The 19,127-nt window shown below is 51.4% G+C and overlaps 2 protein-coding genes across 5 annotated transcripts in view; one reads left to right on the top strand and one right to left on the bottom strand.

Annotated features, from left to right (window-relative positions):
* Window positions 1-2,368: 2,368 nt before the first annotated feature.
* Window positions 2,369-12,713, bottom strand: STOML1 (stomatin like 1). 4 transcript variants are annotated; one of them, XM_036845263.1, is made up of 7 exons: window positions 12,462-12,713; window positions 10,701-10,807; window positions 9,490-9,639; window positions 9,007-9,210; window positions 5,764-5,959; window positions 5,084-5,296; window positions 2,369-4,558 (listed from the first exon to the last, which is right to left on the bottom strand). In XM_036845263.1, exons 1-7 carry the CDS (start codon window positions 12,592-12,594, stop codon window positions 4,365-4,367), a joined length of 1,197 nt encoding a protein of 398 aa, XP_036701158.1. In that variant the 5' UTR covers window positions 12,595-12,713; the 3' UTR covers window positions 2,369-4,364. The 4 variants fall into 4 exon arrangements, with proteins under 4 accessions (XP_036701158.1, XP_036701156.1, XP_036701157.1 ...); XM_036845261.1 differs by having other exon boundaries at window positions 9,007-9,237; window positions 12,462-12,696; XM_036845262.1 differs by having other exon boundaries at window positions 5,084-5,293; window positions 9,007-9,237; window positions 12,462-12,696.
* Window positions 12,714-15,168: 2,455 nt separating this feature from the next.
* PML (PML nuclear body scaffold) overlaps window positions 15,169-19,127 on the top strand; it is a 43,870-nt gene continuing 39,911 nt past the window's right edge. The window contains 2 exon segments of the mRNA XM_036843986.1: window positions 15,169-15,385; window positions 17,093-17,559. Of these exon segments, the coding sequence (XP_036699881.1) occupies window positions 15,257-15,385; window positions 17,093-17,559 (596 nt within the window). The 5' untranslated portion in view covers window positions 15,169-15,256.

The following is a 19,127-nucleotide window of genomic DNA, read 5'->3' as shown; positions in this document are numbered from 1 at the left end:
TTGAGAATCTGCCTGCCAATGCAGGGGACACAGGTTCGAGCCCTGGTCCGGGAAGATCTCACATGCCGCAGAGCAATTAAGCCCATGCGCCATAACTACTGAGCCTGCACTCTAGAGCCTGCGAACCACAACTACTGAAGCTTGCGCACCTAGAGCCCACGCACCACAACAAGAGAAGCCACCACTCGCCGCAACTAGAGAAAGCCCACGCACACCAATGAAGACCCAATGCAGCCAAAAATAAATAAAATAAATAAATTTAGGGAAAAAAACCTGGATTAAAAAAAAAGTTGTAGACTGGACTTTATCAAAATTAAAATCTACTGCTTTTCAAGATAAAGCACTAAGAAGTTAGAAAGGCAAGCTACAGACTGAGAGAAAATATTCCAAACATGTGCTAAAAAACATGTATCCAGGATTTACTAAGAAGTCTTAAAGCTAATACGAATCTATACTGGTAAGATAAATAAGCCATTTTTTAAAGTGAGAAAAAATATTGGAGACATATGCCCAATAAGCACCCAAAAGGAGGCTCAAAGCCATCAGTCACACCCAGTGAAAAAGACTGACAGCACCAAGTGTTGGCACGACTATCTTGGAATTGGTTTGTTAGTTTCTTGACCCAGAAATTCTACTCCTGAGTATTTACCCAAATGAAAACATATACCCATACAAAGACTTGTACACAGACAGACATTCACAGGAGCTCTGATAATCAAAACTGAAAACTACTCAAATGTCCATGAACAGATGAATATATAAATTTTACATCTATCCATACAACAGAATATCACTAACAATAAAAAAGAACAAACTACAAATATACATAATAACACAGATGATTCAAAAACACTAAAGGGAAAGAAGCTAGACACAGAAGGGTACACACGGTATAGTTTCACTTGTTTGAAACTCTAGAAAAGTGAAATTTAATCAACAGTTACAGAAAGCAGATCAGTGGTGACCTGGACCTGGGGGGGTGGGGGCGGGGACAGTGAGGCTTGAATGGGAAGGGACACAAGGGAACTACGTGAGTTGATGGAAATGTTCTATATCTTGATTGTGGTGGTTGGTGGTTACATGGTGTTCACATTTGTCAAAACACATCAAGCACATTTAAAATGGGTGGATTTTATCATATCACACTTAAAAAAGTAAATGCTGGAGAAAGACAGCAAAAACCCTGTGCTTTTGCTGGGACTGAAAATCCAAGTCTTAAAAAGCAATAAACAATTGAACAACTTTAAAAAATTACACGGAGATGCAATTTTTCACTTACTAGACTGTCAAAAAATCCAAAAGTTTAAAAACACATTGTGTTGGCATGGATATGAGGAAAAACAGACTCTCACTCACTGATAATGGGAGTGTAAATTACAATAACCCCCAGAGAAGGCATTTGGGCAATATTAAATTAGAAACGCTTTGACCTAGCAATTTCCTTTCTAGGACTTTATCCCACAGATGAACTTCAACCACAGGTGAAATAGCGTATGTGAAAGATTATTACTGCAAGATTGTTTGAAATAGCAAAACACACACAAAAAATCTGAATGTCCATCAATGCAAACCAGGTTAAATAAACTATGATACACCCATTCAATGGAATCCTATGTAACTACAAAACTGAATAGGGAAAGTCTAGGTGTGCTAATATGGAAAGATCCTCAACTGTAAGGTTAAGTGAACAAATCAACATTGTATTTGCTATGCTGCCATTTCTGTAAAAAAACAAAAAACAACCAACCCCCGTCCAGAGAGTAATATATTTGGATTTTCTTGTAAATGTATTTTTTTTAAACCTCAACTTCTGGAAGAATAACCAAGAAACTAATACCATGGGATTCCTGTTTGAAAATATGTGGATGGAATCAGGAGTGTGAGGGACAATTTTCATAGCACGCCTTTTTAAAATTCTCTATTCAAAATTAAATACTTATTTAAAAGTAACATCAGAATAATACATTATATATCAATATAGCGTAATAATATAACTCTTTATCACTATTCATCAGGTTATCTTGAGGAAAACAAATACAGGAAGTGCCTAGTGCAGTACAGGGGCATACTTGGCACAGTATCAGTTACTACTGTTACCCCCTCCCCCCAAAAATCCCTGCATACATCCCCCTTCAGACTTTAGGTTCCATTTCCCCACATCGGAGGTGCCCACTGCCTCTTCCTGTGCTCTCACAGGGACTTTCCCCTCTGCCGAATGTCTTTCTCCCATTTCCTTTCTTCTCTCATCTCCATGTAGCTGTCTCAGGCATCATCTCCTCAGGAAGCCTTCTTTGAGGGACACCCTCCCCCTCCCTCCCCACACCCTGGCCCCATTAGGTGCCCCTCGTCCCCCACTGGGGACTACAAAGTCTGCTGGGTCCTCCGAAACTCAGAGGCCTTGAACCTGTGGGCTCCCTTTCCTGGAGTGCTGGCTTCACCAAGGAATGAGTTCCCCTCGACAGGAGGGTATTAACCGCAGGCAGCAGGCTTTGCTCTCCACCCACACAGACATCTAGAAAAGTTTGTTGCCCCTGTGATGCTGGTCCTCCAACAGCCACGGAGAAAATCTGAGTTTCGGTTTCCCTTAAGCTTTCAAGAGGAAGACGCCTGGGGTTTCCCCTCTTCCCCCTGGGGCGCTGTGTGCAGTAGCAATGGAGGGAACAGCGATGGACGGCTCAGGCAGGAAGCTCATGGTCCAGCAGGGAGGGTGGGCACTTACACAAGACCCCTGACAGACACAGTGGGGAACAGGCACAACGACAGCGCCAGAGTAGAGGGGGAGCCCAGGCCAAGCAGAGAAGATCACGCCCCACCAGGGCTCACGGGCAGCGGGCGTGTGGCTGGTGGGGATTGGAGGGAAGGCTTTTGAACAGGCAGCCCTGGCTGGGTGGCCTCCAGGAGTGGAGAGAGGGACAGAGCAGGGGCAGCAACCTGGGGCTCTGGCCCTCCAGGAAGGGGCCCTGGGGCTGAAACCGGAACCCAATGGTGGTTTGGTCTATGCTGGGAGGACCTACAAGAGGCCAAGACGGGCACTGGCAGGAACAAAAGGGCAAACTGGATGGAGCCTGGTGCCAAGGCAGCTGGAGAGGGCCCTGAGGGGAAGGCCTGGTGCCAGAGCACAAGCCAGAGGCTGCTCCTCAAAGAGGAGCCTCAAATTTCTGTGGCTTTTTTTTTTTTTTTTAACAAGTCTCTCCAGGATGTGAGATTCATCATTTCTTAGAACCCGAGATGTCTAAGGCCCCCCCCTTCTCTGGGGTCCCTGAGGTTTGGGCCAGAACAGTAGGGAAACAGTGACCAGGGGTATAACAGGAGGGGCAGCTGAAAGCAGCTCCTACCCCTCTCTTGAATGTGATACGAGCCCCCAGCCCTGCCTTCGTTAGGTTAATGTTTGCCAGACCAGCTCTGTCACACCCACACCCCCTCTTTCCTGCCAAACCTCTACCCTGACTATAAAGAGGAACAGAGTGCCCTGCTTCTGCCTGCTTTGAGACCCATGGCAGGAAGGGGAACTGTGGGTGACTGAAGAACACTGTCAGGGCTTGTGCCACCCTTCAGGGCCTGGGCCCCGGTCCGGCAGCAGGGGCATCACCTCAGAGACCCTCCGACCCACCTCCATTACCCCTATTTCTCTCCAAATACATTGTAAACATCACATTTATTTGAGGTTTTCACACCTCCGGAAAGCACAGGAACAGCAGGGCTCTCCTTCATGCTGCCCTGGGCTCCAGTCCGTCAGGCATGCAAGACCGAGCTGGGAGATGAGTCAAGACATCTTCACGAGCAGGGCCGGGGAGGAGCCAGCCCCTTTCCTGTCCCCATCCCCCCCAGCCTGGGCCTGGACTGCAGTCAGCGGGGCGGACCCAGCCCATCCCCAGATCCCTCCCACTGCAGGGACCTCTTCTTGGTGGCCACCTTCCCTCTCCCTCCTCCAGCCTCTCTGACCCCGCTTCTGGGGCTTGCAGCCTGAGCTGCATGCACTGCTCCCTCACACTGGGACCAAACCCGCGGCTGTCAGGCTGTTTTCTGTCAGCCCTGACTCTCCAGTCAGGCAGCCAGCAGAGCACAGCAGGCCTGGCTCTCCTGTCATGCGCTGTGTACCCAGCTCAGACCAGGTACTCGGCAGGGGACCAGGATCAGCAAAGGCTTGTCCAGAGAACCACTGTGGGTGAGAAGGGCAGGGCTGCCTGACTCGGCCTTTCCCAGTCTCCAGGGTCTCCCAGCCTCCACTCATTGGCTCTTGCTGGGCCTGAAACTTCTCAGGGCCTCAACAATCCAAGGTGCAGTGTCAATGACTCCTCCTCCAAGATGCCCCCCTGGCTTGGTGCCAGGCTCGGGGCTGGGCTATGGACAGTCAGACAAACCTGCTACTTCAAGGCTCTGAGGACAGCCTCCAGCTTCATGGCCACAGCCAGGTCGCCCTTCACCTTCAGCCGTCCGCTCATGTAGGCCCCCAGGGGCCGCAGCTCCCTGCACAACAGGGCCTGCAGGTCCTCCTCAGCCATCTCCACCACCACATCAGGGATGGCATCAGGCACCCCATGTCCCACCCTCCCTTGCCCTGTGGGGAGAAAGAAAACTGAGCATTAGTAGGGGGATGACTATGCTGCAGGAGGTAGAAGAGGTTAGCATGTCCCACTGGGAGGGGTGGAAATAGTGGTTAAGCGTTCAAGTTCTAATACCCTGGGTTCAAGTCCCATTGGCTGTGTGACCACTCATAGAGCCTCAGTTTCCAAATTGGTGAAATGGGGACGACGATAATCCCTAAATCATACGCTGATGATAAGTAGGTGAGATAACGCACAAAACAAGCTCAGCACTGAGCCTGCCATGAACAGGACTGCAACGTGTGTGGGGCTCTTGGTACAGGAAGCTCGGCCATCTGAGTTGTCCTGCTGACGAGGACAGGGCAGTGAGACCGAGGCCTGGATAGTCAATGTCCGCAAATGGCATCTGAGCCCCTGACTGCTACGGGTTTGCCCTAAACTGCTGGCAGGAGCAGGGCCCAGTCTGAAAAAGGATCATGGGTGGTAGGGGCTATGAGCAACCCAGGTGGGAAGGAAGAGAGCAGGGAGGGCAGCTGCACCTGTAGTGAGGTCCAAGAAGTAGATGCTCTGAGTGCCACTGGACAGGACGACATTGAACTGGTAGCAGGCCCCGACCTGGCTGACCAGGGCCTCAGACAGGAAGGGCTTCAGAGCCATCAGCAGCCCCTCGGCCACAGGCTGCTTGGGGCTGGACCTGGCACCACCATGAGGGGCAGACGGCTCAACCTCGTTCACCATATCCAAGGTATCTGCTGGGGGGTGCCAAGGGGATTGGGGAGGGAGGCAGAGGGAAGGAGGTCAATGTGCTGCCGAGGTCAACGTGTGGCCTCCGTACCTTCGCGGCAGTTCCCTCTTACACTCTCTTCAGGCCCACGTTCAGTTTCCTCCTCATTTTCCTAAGAAGCTGCCCTTGAGTTTTTAGCCATAACCCCAAATCCCATTTCTAAGCTACTCCAGCCTTGAATCCAAAACTCTTTTCTGGATGCTGTTGCTTCCTCCCATGGAGGCTCCCAAAGGCCTCCACACACTCAGACACCTGGACTCTTCTCACTGCCTTAGCTCTGGTCAGCTCTAGAATCGGGGTGGCCTGAACAGCTGGGCGGGGTGTGCACTGCACAAGCTGCTTGGTTAAGGGAACAAGCAGCAAAGTTCAGCCTGTGCTGGACGCCAAGCTGAGCGCCCTGGGGAGCACCCTCGCTCTTTCCCCGAGGCTCCTTACCCGGCTCGGGGAGTGGGGCACCTCCTGCCACTGAAGACATGCCTCCTCCCAGGAAGTGGAGGGCCAGCTGCTGCAGGGTGCTGTCCAGGCTGGGCCCAGCTGGACTGTCCTGGGGCAGCTGGAGCACGGCCTCCACTGCCAGCTCCACGCGGTCCACCTCCAGCCCCCAGGCCCTGGTCACATCGTTGATCTCCAGCTGGAGGATGGTGTGGGGAGAAATGGCACTCATTCAACAAACCTTTCCAGAGCACGTTCTTTAGGCAGGCTGGTATGGCCATGGTGGCACATGAGGCACCAGGCCTGCCCTTGAGAAGTTCCCAGCCTGGGACGGAGGCAGAGGGCAATTACAACCCAGCTGTGGGCAGCTGGTAGTGAGCAATCAGGAGAGGGTGTGGGGCAGGGAGGAGGGGGTGATGCCAGGAGAAGGAGGAATCATCCAGGTGAAGGGGCATCAAAGGAGGACCTTTCCAGGCAATGGGAACAACAGGTGCAAAAACGCAGAAAGGAGCACCTCAAATGTTCGGGGAACTGTGAGGAACCACAGTTCCATTTAGCTGGACCCTCAATTGTGGCCTGGGACACCAGAGACAGCCGAGGGCTCAGAGGAGGCTACTCCCTCTCACTTGGATTTATTCTGAGGCACAAGGAGTCCCGGAGATGAGTATAGCAGGCAAGTGTCAGAGCAGTCTTGCGTGTTGCAAAGATTCTCTTGGCTGCTATGTGGACACTGGATTGGAGGGGCTGAGGGTAGAGGCATGGAGACCAGATAGGACGTTGTTTCAAACTGCAGGCAAAAGTGATGCAGATGCGGTGTCAGGCAGAGAGGCAGCTGTGAGCCGAGACACACCAGGGGAGGGGCACAACTCTGTAAACTCTATTAAGCTACAGAAGGACACTAGAGAAATAGAACCGCTGGGCTTGTCGGCTGCCCGGATGTGCGAAAACAAGGAGGGCGGTGAGGAGTTGGAGGAGTCACGTTTCTAGTATGGCTTCCTGCACGGATCATGAATGCGGGCGTTTATCCAGAGAGCATACACAGAGGAAGACACAGATTTGGGGGTGGGTAGGGAAGGAATGGTGACTTTTTAAACACGTTAAGCTTGAGGTGTCTACGGGACGGCCAACCGCAATTGGATAACTGGGGCCAGGAAGCAGGGCAGAGTGGGACTGGATCAGAGTGTTGAGAATAATTAGTGTCTAGAGTTAGCAAAAAGCCTCAGGTGGGTAAGCTCTCCTGGGAGGTCACAGGTGAGAAGAGACCACTGAGGGAAACCTGGAAACAGAAGGGCAGGAGAACCAGGAGTGTGGAATAATGGAAGCCCGAGGAAGCAGAGGATCCAAGAATAAGAGAAGGATGGGTCCATGGAGTCAAAGGCTGCCTCCAGGTGAAGTAAGGGGAGGACTGAGAAGTGCCCCTGTGCTAGCAAGAGGGAGGTCACCATGAGGTCGGCAGTGACGTCAGTCTTAGGAGCGTGGGGGGAGCCTAGATTAAGGACAGGAGGGGAGGAAGGAAAGGGGAGAGAGGGGTTAAGAGCTAGAGGGGGTCTGGGACAAAGGGAGAACATGTGTCCTGGCAAAAAGGCAAGAAGAGGCTGAACTGAGGAAGGGAGCCGAGTCCTGGGACCAGAGCACTGCCCGGTGCAGAGGAAGCAGATGCTTCCAGTGAGGCAGGAAAACAGCACAGATGTAGATGAGTTTGAAGGGGTGATGCTGGAGGAAGCTGAAAGAGTTCTCACCCTAGAGTGTTTTCTCCTGAGGATTAAGAGGCAAGGCCTGTGGCAGAGGGACGGGTGGGGTGGCAATGGGGGAGGCTGGGCTGGGGCAGTGAGGGGTGAAGCGGCTGGCCTGGAGCACGCGGGTAAGCAGCTAAGGAGGGCCCGGCAAGTGAGAGGTGGGGAGCGTGCAATCCCTCTAGAGGAAAAGTACGCAGAAGTGGAGGCGCGGTGAGAATGAGAAACGTGTGCCTGAAACAGGCCTTAGGGAGGTGTGCTGGATTTCCTGAGATTTCATTTTAACCAGGCACTGACCCCACTTTACCAGGAGCCAACTCAATCTGGGCAATGGCCCTACATGACTCCAATGCCCTGGTATGGGACTCACTCCCTTAGATGGCCTCTCTTGGCTTTGCTGCACCAAAGCCATGTACAACAAGGCCGAGAGCAATTTCCTCTTCCTAAAGGTAGATCAAAACTGAATGTGGTTTCATGAATAAAAATTATCAAATTGTGATCTGAGTTGTATAAGACTGAGCACTGGATTGGGGGGTGGGGGGCAGGTGATCTGGCTCTGGTCCAGCTCTGCCCTGACCACAGCTCTTAGGGGCAAGTCAAATAATTTCTGAGCCTTAGTTTCCTTCCTCCAAAATACAACAATAATACCAGCCTTTGCAGCAAAATGTAAAGCAGAGATACACTGAGGCAGGCAAAATGCAATGCATATGAGAGCTTCTCTTGGGAATTTCACCCAGATGATTTACTTCCTGAAGGGATTGCGACCTCCAGGACTGGCATTACCCCACTCCCCTTCCTGTCCTCTAACCCTGGGGAAAGCAGATCTTAGGGGAACGAGGGGAAACTTCACCCACGGTCCCCTGCCAGGACACGGGAGAAAGCACAAGGTGAATGTGAGGAGCAGGGGACACGCCTTCACACGTGTATTTCAACCCCATCTTGTCACAGGAGGGATTTGAGGTGAATGCCAGTGTAATTGCTCACACTCAGAGAAGAGGCAGGAAAAAGGTCCAAATGTCCTCAGGTCCCTTTGTTCTCTTCAGAACAAAGAACACAAACCCACAAAAATGCACATGCTGCCTTGAGGAGCATGGAATTCCCCTGAAGGTGACTGGGCCAGGAAGGCCCCGGCTCCTTTCACCCACCTGCCTGCCCCAAGGCTGCTGAGTGCCCCTGAGGCCCAGTGTTGTCATGGCAATGCCTGCAGAGCAGTGAAGAGTAAAACCTCAGGCAGTCGGGGCAGGACCCAAGAATTTGTGTCAGGCCACTCCCCCGTCCCAGCCCCTTCACCTCTCAGGGGTAGATGTGCCCAAGATCCCTATGGTCTGTGCCACCTTCTGTTCCTCAACTCACAGTCCCACCCAGACCACTGACTCTTCAAAAGTTGTTACACTCTTGGGACATAAGGTAAACTGAGGCCCAGAGTGATCTCGTGCTCTGCTAAAGTGCCCTGGCAGGCAGAGCTGGGCCGAGGTGCCAGCCATCGAACTCTGCCCTGTGTGGAGCTGCCTACCAGGAGCTGGTCGCTGATCTTGAGCTTCTCCATCTGGATCTCCCGCAGAGGCCTCTTGAGCAGAGCCTTGGTCATGGCATTCTGGGCCGTCATGCGTGTGGCTGTGTTCAGGTCCTTCACTGTCATCACCGACAGTACCGGGTCCCAGATGCGGAACTGGACGTCAGCCCCCACAGACAGAACAGCCCCATCCTTAGAGGCCAACTGTTGGGGGAGGCCATGAAAGAGGGGCTGGGGGTGCAAAGAGGCCAGGCCCACTGAGACCACCCAACTTGACCCACTCGCCTGGTCACTAGCTCCTCAAGAGCAAGATGGTATCCCCAAGTGCGTGGGCTTACATATATGGATCACGGATATCCTCCCAGCCCCTCCCCCTTTTTCTGGTATCTTCCTCATTCCTCACCCCTAATGGCTACTCACAGGCCAATACACCCAGCATAAGCCCCCACTCCCTCTGTCCAGGGGAGCCAAGAAGCCCCTCACCTTGCAAGGAGGGACACTGAAGGCTCGTGTCCTCAGATCCACCCTCTGAAAAGAGTCAATGAAGGGCAGGAGGAGAACCATACCAGGTCCTTGAGGGGTGCGGATCCGGCCCAGTCGAAACACGATCATGCGCTCATAGGTGGGCACGATCTGTCCACAGCAGCAAGGGAAAGGGTTGAAAGCACTGAGCTGCTGCTGGCAATGATGTCTCCCCAGGTCCTTCCCTCACCTCTCCCTCTGGCCTTGTTCAGTGTCAGGTATCCTGAGCTCTGTCTTTAGATGAAAAAACCAAAGCTCTGAGACGTTAACTGATGTGCTCAAAAATCACAAAGCCCCCAAGTGAAACACGCAAGATCTGAACGCAGTTCTGAATGACTCCCAAAGCCATGCTCTCAACTGCCATACTGTATTGACTTGATCCTCAGTGAAACCTTTCATCTGTGTGATCTGAAGCTAGACATGACTCAAACCAGGAAACTGTCTGCCCTTGTCTTAGTTAAGGGAAAAGCTGGGCTGCTCTAATAGCAGCCCCGAGCAAAGGGCTTTGCCAACTTCAGGTTCCTGGAGTCCTCAAACAAGGAAATATGTCCAAATTGAGAAATGAAGGCTCAGAGAGGCAGTGACTTGCCCAAGGTCACATGATATTTGTTTCAGTGGCAGTTTGGGGACTAGGATTTAGGACCTTCTAAGGACTCCCTTCGAGACCACACCAAACCCCAAGCTTTCTAGAGACACTGGCTGTTGCCTAGGGCCGCACGAGGGTAGGCTTCCACCTTCACTGCAGCTCTCAGGTGCAATCCTCAACTCTAGCTCATCCTTTCCCATCTGCACCATCCCTTGTTGAAAACTAGGCCTGAATTCCTATTACTCATCACCTGCTGGGCCAGGTTGAGTGTTTTTCATTTCTATTTAACCTAACCCAAAGGGAGGAAGATATCTGTGTGCACCTTAAAGCCAGTGTTCAGACCCCCAAACTTGGGAGTTTGGGAAGACTTGTTTCTGCCACTTATTGGCTCCCAGTATGACTTTGGACAAGTCTGAGCTTCAGTTTCCTCATCTGAAAGGTGAGAATGAACAATTCTTGTCCAGCCCATTTCACAGAGCTGTGATAATATTTAGGGGAAGGGGGCAGAGGATGGGGAATTCACCCACCAATGCCAAAGCTCTCAACATGGCCCAACCATTCTGGGGGCTGACCCAGCCAGCCTTACCTTCAGGGCAAACCAACCAGAAATGGGGAAGGTGATCAGCAGCAGCAAGAACCCCAGGAAACTGATGAGGCCATGGCAGAGGCAGGAAGGCCAGCTCTGAGGTGCATCTGGGGACAAGAGAGCAGAGGTAGTCAAGGAATGCCAGCTGGGTCTGGCAGGACAGCTGCTGGCCGAGTGAACTCAGTCAAGTGTACCTTTTGCCCACCTCCCCTTTCAGTGGCTCCTTCCTTTTCAGGGCTAAGATGTTCTTTCCTAGCTCACAATTCTTCACTCCACTTTAGTGCCGTGCCCTAAGGACCATCAAATACTCGCCTTGCCTAATACTACTCCTATATCTTTGGGCAGGTGCTAGTTAAGGACTGTTCCTTCCTCCCATACACCAAAACAAATCTGTCCCAAGTCCCACCCTCACAAGGCCTATTCTCTGCTAGACGGTAGTCATTGGAGTTGAGAAGCCAATCACACGATGCTCTCCTCACTGGGCTGAGCAGGAGTCAATCCTTTTGTCTGATTTATATTGCCTCCCATAGCTGGCAAAGCCAGGAGTACCTGGGCATCTGTAAACACACGCTGGTTTGAACTGAATGCTGCTGCATAACACCTCCTCTACTATCAGCCCCAGAAGTGTACTTTCAAGGAGTCCTTTTGGAGACAGCCTAAGGCTATCTGGTGAGGGGAGAAAGCACAACTCCAGGTGGCATCACTGGACCTTAGCCTAAAGGGATAAAGCATCAATTGCTCTTCAACAGATGCCAGAGATGAGGGCAAAGCTGTTCTTTCCTAGCTCACAATTCTTTACCCCCCTTTAATGCCCTCTGGGCCATGCCTCGCTTGAAGCAGCTTCAGGTGAGAGGTGGGGGGCGGAGAACTAGGAAAATGAGATTCATCTGAACCACAGGTCCCTGCCCCCGTGAACCAGAAGCCCAGAATGGGAGTGAAAGCTGAGAAAGCCCCAGAATCTGGGAGAGGTTATTTTCTGCTCTCTTTCCTCTCCCAACCCTGAACAGGAAGCAGACAGCAGCCTCTGCTCCACACTTCCAGGAACCCTATACTTCTGGGCTCTCTGAGCCCCAGAATGCTTAATCTCCTTTCTTGCCTCGTTCTGACCCATGTGGCCCCTGCAGGAAAGGAACCCTTGGATAGGGGCAGCTTTCATTAGAGGAGGGTCACAGAGGGGCCACATCCTCTGAGGTTTTGGTTGTTAGGCTATGGCATCTGGGATCTGGCCTATGGGCCAAGGGAATTACTCAAGGATTTGGAGCAAGACAGGGCCTGGAAGACATGACAGGCACCTGAGGGCCTGCCTTTGGGGCCTGTGCATCTCCACCAGGAAACAGGGAGATGCTCAAGCTCAGGGAGTCTAGAGGTGCCCCCTGAGGTGAAGATTCTGCCATTTCTCTGCAGCCAAGTGCCCTTGGCGTGCTGGTGACTTCCTATGCCTAGACCTTAGTTTCTTTCTAGGCAAAATGGAAACCGAAAACCTCTGGGCTGATAAAAGCCGAGGAGAAACGAGGTGGGGCGCGGCTTCATGGAAGATGAGAGAGCTCTGGTGCTGCAGCCCCGTAGCCCTCGGAGGGCTGGATCAGCAGTAGCATCCCAGCGCCTGGTCCAAGCCCTTCTCCACATTGTGGAGACCCCCTCTCGGTCCCTCCTCCTAGAATGTGAGCGCGCAAGACCGGCTGACTCCCGAGAGGCAGAGAGTTCGGGCCCAGGGGTGCCAGCCGATCTCTCCCGGGTCCGCTGTGCTGGGCGGCCACTCACCGGCCCCCGGCCCCACGCCGCCCGGCTCCGGGGACAAGCAACCCTTCTGCGAGCCCAGGAAGCCGAAGCTCGACTGCTGGAAACGGTCAAAGTCCCCCAAGGGCAGCGCCCGGTACCCAGACCTGCCGAGCATGGCTCCTAACGGGGGTTACGCCCCGCGCCCCAGCACGGTGCGGAGCCTGACCAGCCGGCCGCTACACTGCCCCGCCCCTGCTAGCCGCCGCTCCCGGTTTCGCCTGCGCGGCCATGGGCGGTGGCCCTGGCGCAGGAGGAGGAAGCAGGTCGGGCTCGGCTCTCACCGTCGCACAGCGCCCCCTGCGCTGGGAAGACCGAACTGCGGCCGCGGGGCAGGGACGGCGGGTAGTCTGTGTTCCTGGAAGCCCGCAGGAGTCCGTCCTCCTACACCCTGCTCCCACTAGGCCTTAGAAAAGGAGCCGGAAGAGAAGTTGAGCTTTGTAAGGGGGTTTTCAGGAGCTGAATCTTCTCCAGAAGCAAGGAAATGCTACCAGCCTTCTCAGCACAAACTCAAAAACTAGGGACGGATTTTGGGAAGGTTGCCCTTATATGGAATTAGGGTTCTAAGGCATGATAAACAAATTATTCCTCTTTGTGTCCCCCCAGCCCGCAAGCAGGGCCTGGCACAGAGTGGATCTCAGTGCTTATCTGTTGAATGAAGGAGTAGCCAGGTCATTGTGGGTCAAGGTGGGGCAGGAGGGCCTGAACTTGGGCACAAAAAGAAAGAAATTTCGTGTGCACACCTCAGGGAGCAAGGCAGAGTAAGGAAGGAGGGGATTGCACAGCGGAACCCAGGGCAGCCCTCCAGAGCATCACGGAGGTGAGATCCTCAGTCTTCCAGATGCAGAAGCAGCATGCCCCTTGATCCAGGTACCCAGAGGTAACTTGTCTGTCCATGGCTTGAGAAAACCCAAATGCAAATGGTGAATTTACTCTGAGAAGCATTCATTTCCAACAAGGTGTTGGGCAGGCTGTCTTCCAAAGTGGGCAAAGAAATTAATAAAGCTTTCCTTGTCTCACACATGCCAGCCCTCAGGCCCCTCAGTCCCCTTCCAGGTCCCTTCTGCAGATGGCTGCTTACCATCTTTGGCTTTTACTCGTTTGATGGCCTGATTCTAAACCCCTGGGGGCACTGATCAAGCTGCAGGGTAGGGTAGGCTCCTGAGGCTTTGCACTGTCCCTGGGAAGTTAGTTCTCCCCGCATCCCCCCGCCCCCACCCCAGACTATAAACTTTACAAGAGATAGGCCCTGTCACCATCCCTCTAGTCTGTCCCAGACTGGAACTGAGCACAAAATGGGTACACGGGAGTCAGCACAATGACTGGGATGCTTTGAAGTTTGAAGACAGGGGTATTGGCCCAGTGATGCCACCTGGAGTTGTGCTTTCTCCCCTCACCAGCTTGGAGCTGGGCTTCTCCTTTGGCCAAGAGCTAACTTGCTCTCTCCTCATTTTTTTTTTTTTTAATAAATAAATTTATTTATTTTTGGCTGCGTTGTCTTCGTTGCTGCGCACGGGCTTTCTCTAGTTGCGGCGAGTGGGGGCTACTCTTCGTTGTGGTGCGGGGGCTTCTCATTGCGGTGGCTCCTCTTGTTCCAGAGCACAGGCTCTGAGCACGTGGGCTTCAGTAGTTGTGGCATGCGGGCTCAGTAGTTGTGGCACATGGGCTTAGCTGCTCCGTGGCATGTGGGATCTTCCCAGACCAGGGCTCGAACCCGTGTCCCCTGCATTGGCAGGAGGATTCTTAACCACTGCGTCTCTCCTCACTCTTCTCATACCTGCCCACCGGCTCTTCCCATTCCCTCCCCACTCCCTACTGCCTCGGATTCACCAGCCCTTCCAACTGTCACACAAGGCATCATCTTGTTCCCCTCATCTCCACTCAGTGTCCTCCTAGCGTCTCTGACTCAGGTCTCTCCCCACATCCCACGGCCACTATCCTAGACCAGGCCACCTGCCCCTAGGTTGTCAGAATGACTGTCCCAATATACACAACAGATCATGTTGTTCCTCGTTTCCAAACCTTTCACCGACTCTCTGTTGCCCGCAGTACTTGTCCATCTGCTTAGCTATCACCTTGCCCCAGGCCACTCCTGGGCCGACATTACTCATGGGTCCCCTCTTAAATCTGAAAATAACCAAAACTGAAACTGAAAACTAGTTTTCTCTCAAAACTAGTTTCTAAACAAGCTCTCCTGTTTCAAACCTCCATGCCTTTGCATGTGCTGTCCTCTCTGCTTAAAGTGTCCCTCCAGTTTCTGAATCCCTGGCGAATTCCCACCATTCCTTCATGTCCCAGCTGAGGGATCTCCTTTCCAGCCAGTCTCAATACTGTGTGAAAATCTCCTTTTGGGGGCCTGCTCCTCCATTAGACCTGGGGTTCTTCCAAAGTAGGAGCCACGTGTGGCTCACCTCTGCGGCTCCGGCTCCCAGCTGAGGGCTGGCACAAAGCTGTGCCAGTGTGAGATGAATGAATGTTTCAAAACCGAGGGCGGGGGCTGCCTCCTTCCTGGTCAGCTCTGACACTGTCCAGCTGTGCGTCTGCTCCTCTCCTCCCTCTTCCTCCTCCCTGCTCGGGGCGAGTCTTAAGAACCCACAGTCGATTTCTCCGCCCCTAGAACCGCCCACAGCTAGTGTCTCACTTCCTCTCGGGAGGCGGACCCTCGGCGGGCCCCTCCCCTTTCGGACGCTTCGGGAGCTCAGACGTCTGGCGCACGCCTCTGGTTCAGCTTCTCCCGCCCTTCAACATCAAAACCGAGAATCGAAACTGCGCTGGATTCCATGCAGCAGGAGGCTGCACCCGCCCGATCTCCGGGGCCCCAGCAGGACCCCGCACTGCCCCACGCCCCCACCATGCCTCCCCCGGAGTCCCTCTCCGAAGGCCACGAGCCCAGCCACAGCCCCACAGAGGTACTAGTACTGCGTTTGGGGAGATGGGGTTCAGGCTTTGTTGATTTTGCTTGGGGGAGATGTGGGGAGGGACAGGGGAACTTGGCCAAGTACCTTAAAGAGTGATACAAAGAAGGAAGACCAGGCATGAGGTCCTGACCTTCTCGGTTTGGGGTAGCTGTCACGGAAAGTAGAAAATGGGACGAGGATAAGTAGGGGGGGCTCTCTGGGCTGCGATTCTCCACGAGCAGGGGGGGTAAGATGCTGAGGGTCAGTGGCACCCTGGATCGGACTCTTCCGCCCCCACGCTGGGACCTTCCTCTTATCCCCTGCCTCAGACGAAGGACCTACCTAATAGTAGCCTTATTGCACCGGCCTGGGAACCCCCAACAAGTCCCAGGTGTGGAAAAACAAGAACCCTAGTTCCCAGATCAGAAAGTGGGAGAGAGGTGTCTTGGCTAAGGCCTCAGAGTTCCTGTGGTCTCTCCTTTAGGAAGCTTCTTGGATCCTTTTCTTGGAGCACCCTGCTCCCCTAACCCCCATCCCCAAGGGGTTTATGAGGGGTTTATTAGTCTTCTCCTGCACAAACCCCCTAGCCAACCCCGACCCCCAAAGGAACTACTTAGATCACTTGCTCTATGTTCTTCCAGGCCCTTTTTACTGTCCTTCATGAAAGTACAAATAACACCATATTGCAGTAACTTTCATTATTTGCATTTACACCTAGGAATAATATTAACAATACTAGTTAACATTTATGAATATTTCTCATGGGCCAGGTACTGTATTAAGTACTTTTTTTGTGGTAAAATGTTATCAAATATATATATTATGTATGTTTTCTCCATTTCTAAGTGTACAATTCAGTGGCATTAAATACATTCACAATGTTGTGTAGCCATCACCACCGTCTATTTACAGAATTTTTTTATCCAGACAAAGTCTGTACCCTTTAAGCAATAGCTCCTCATTCCCCTCTTCCCCCAGTGGCTAGTAACCTGTAATCTACTTTCTCTGTGGATTTGCCTAGTCTAGATATTTCCTATAAGTGGATTCCTACAATGTTTGTCCCTTTGTCTCTGGATGATCTTACTTGGCATAATGTCTTCAAGGTTCATTCATGTTGTAGCATGTGTCAGAATTTCCTTTTTAAGGCTGAATAATATTCCATTGTGTGTATATACCACATTTTGTTTATCCATTCGTCTGTTGATGGACACTTGGGTCGTTTCCACCTTTTGGCTATTGTGAATAATGCTGTGTACAGAATAATGAGTGTACAAGTATCTGGGTACTTGTTTTCAGTTCTTTGGGGTATATATCTAGGTGTGGAATTGCTGGATCATACGGTAGTTCTATGTTTAACTTTCTGAGGAAACATCAAAGTGTATTAAGCACTTTATGTGAGGTTATATGATGTACACTTAACGAATCTCCTTTTTAAACTTAAGTTCCTTGAAGGCAGGGATTTGTCCTATACATCCTTGTATCTCAGGGCCTAGTACTGTGTCTTAGGAGAAGTAGATGCTCAGTTAATTGTGGAGTGAGAGTGGGAAGGCCTGAGTAAGTGGAGGATTGGGGTACTGATAAGCCTGGATTTTGCATCATCCAATGACAGCCTGGTATGGAATAGGAAGTCCCACTCTGAGCCTGCAGCCATAGGGGCGGGTGTCCATTGGGTGGGGACTCCTGGGACTTCAGATCTCACCTCCCTCTCTGATCCCCCAGCAAGCCACGGAGGAAGAGTTCCAGTTCTTGCGCTGCCAGGGCTGCCGGGCAGAAGCTAAGTGCCCCAAGCTGCTGCCTTGTCTGCACACGCTGTGTTCAGGATGCCTGGAGGAGCCAGGCATGCAGTGCCCCATCTGCCAGGCTCCCTGGCCCCCAGGCCCTGATGCGCAGGCCTTGGACAACGTCTTCTTCGAAAGCTTGCAGCGGCGCCTGTCGGTGTACCGGCAAATCGTGGACGCGCAGGCACTGTGCACCCGCTGCAAAGAGCCGGCCGACTACTGGTGCTTCGAGTGCGAGCAGCTTCTCTGCGCCAAGTGCATCGAGGCGCACCAGTGGTTCCTCAAGCACGAGGCCCGGCCACTGGCGGAACTCCGCAGCCAGTCGGCGCGGGACTTTCTGGATGGCACGCGCAAGTCCAACAACATCTTCTGTTCCAACCCTAACCACCGCAACCCTACGCTGACCAGGTGAGCAGGCCTGCCCAGGGTGGGGTGAGGCATCTAAGAGCGAGGTAGAAGGTGCGGGGAACAGAGTTCCAAAGTCTCACAGCCGGGAACGTGGGTCAAGGAACTTCTAACGTCTTGCAACTCAAAATAAGGTCCACAGACCAGCAGCATCAATAGCGATGACCACAGTTTATGCTGTCCCGTGCGAATGGATGGATAGCAATAGTTTCCAATTTCCCCTTATAAGAAATAATGCTGCAGAATCATCTTTTCACCCATATCCAGTCATTTCTTCAGGATAAATTTTTAGAAATGCCATTTCTAGGTGAAGGGCTATGAAAGTTTTACATTTCGATACATGTGGCCAAACTGCCCTTTAGAAAGTCTTATGGTGGAATTTTCCAGAAGCACTGCCGTGGAGTCTCAGTATAGCTGGATTCTAGAATGAGATGTGGGTAGTTAGTTTCTGTCTGAAAAGTCAAAACCGGAACACCGCACTTCCTGTGAGTGTCTGTATGAGAAAAAAAAAAAAGTCGTGTCCAATATTAATGATTTTTACTAAACAGCACAGGATTTTAATTCAGGATTTTTTGGACAGATAATACATTTATATGGTGCAAAAAATTACAAGCAAAATTTATAGAGAGGACAAAGTCTCCATTCCACTCTGTCCCCCATCTGCCTAATACCCACCGCTTCTCCCTCCCCCATCCACGTTTAACCATGGTTACCAGTTTTGAATGTTTCCAGAGTTTGTGAATATACACACAGGTAGGAGTATATAGTCTTATAGGTCTTATTTTTCCTCCTTTAAGCAAAAAGGTAGCATACCTATGTGAACTTTTAATACTCTCCCCCACAATAGATAGCTTGTATAAGATTCTTGGGGATCTGCTTACAAAGTGAAAGTATTCTTTGCCCACTGGGGGCACACTCAGACAGAGCTCCATTCCTGCTAAACTGACTGTGGCTTGCTTACTTCCTGCTTGGAGATTTACCACCTGTACTACCAGATTCCTCCACAGCTGATACTATTGTTGGAATTTGGATTTCTTTGTTTATTGTTAAGGTTGAGGTCCAGTGGCTTTTCATGTGTTTGTTGGCCATTGAGCTTCTGCATTTGTGAATTGCCTCCTGAGGTCCTTTGCTTCTTTGTTTGTTTACTTTTAGGAATTAGTCTTTAATTGTAAGAGCTTGTTATAGTGCAGATATTTTTCCTGTGTTGACCTTTGTCATTCATTCAATATGAGGTGTTGTGTTTAAGTTTTTAGTTCTATGTAGTCCAATCCATCAATCTCTTCCTTTATGGTATCTGGCTTTGATCATCCTAGGAAAGATTTTTCCCACGCCAATGTTGAAAATATTTACTTATACTCTATTTTAATAATTTGTTTTTATAGTTAAATTTTTCATTCCCATGGAATTTATTTTTGTGTGTGGTATAAGGTAAGAACCCTTGCTTTGCATTTCTCTCCAAATGGAAAGCCAGTTCTCTCAACAACTTTTATTGAATAATTCACTCTTTTTGTTTGTTTTTTACCATTTTTTAAAATCGAAGTATAGTTGATGTACAATATTCTATGTTACAG

Source organism: Balaenoptera musculus, chromosome 2, assembly GCF_009873245.2.
Source record: "Balaenoptera musculus isolate JJ_BM4_2016_0621 chromosome 2, mBalMus1.pri.v3, whole genome shotgun sequence".
Lineage (NCBI taxonomy): Eukaryota > Metazoa > Chordata > Mammalia > Artiodactyla > Balaenopteridae > Balaenoptera > Balaenoptera musculus.
Note: the sequence above shows the minus strand (reverse complement) of the source record. Positions and strands in the feature narration are given on the sequence as shown.

Bases quoted from the DNA above. Each gene is read 5' to 3' on its own strand.
- STOML1 (XM_036845261.1), bottom strand. From the start codon at position 12,594: ATGCTCGGCAGGTCTGGGTACCGGGCGCTGCCCTTGGGGGACTTTGAC. The intron at 9,640-10,700 runs GTAAGGCTGGCT...TGCTGTGGACAG, and splicing joins CTGGTTGGTTTGCCCTGAAG to ATCGTGCCCACCTATGAGCG. The intron at 9,238-9,489 runs GTGAGGGGCTTC...TTGCACCCCCAG, and splicing joins TCAGTGTCCCTCCTTGCAAG to CCCCTCTTTCATGGCCTCCC.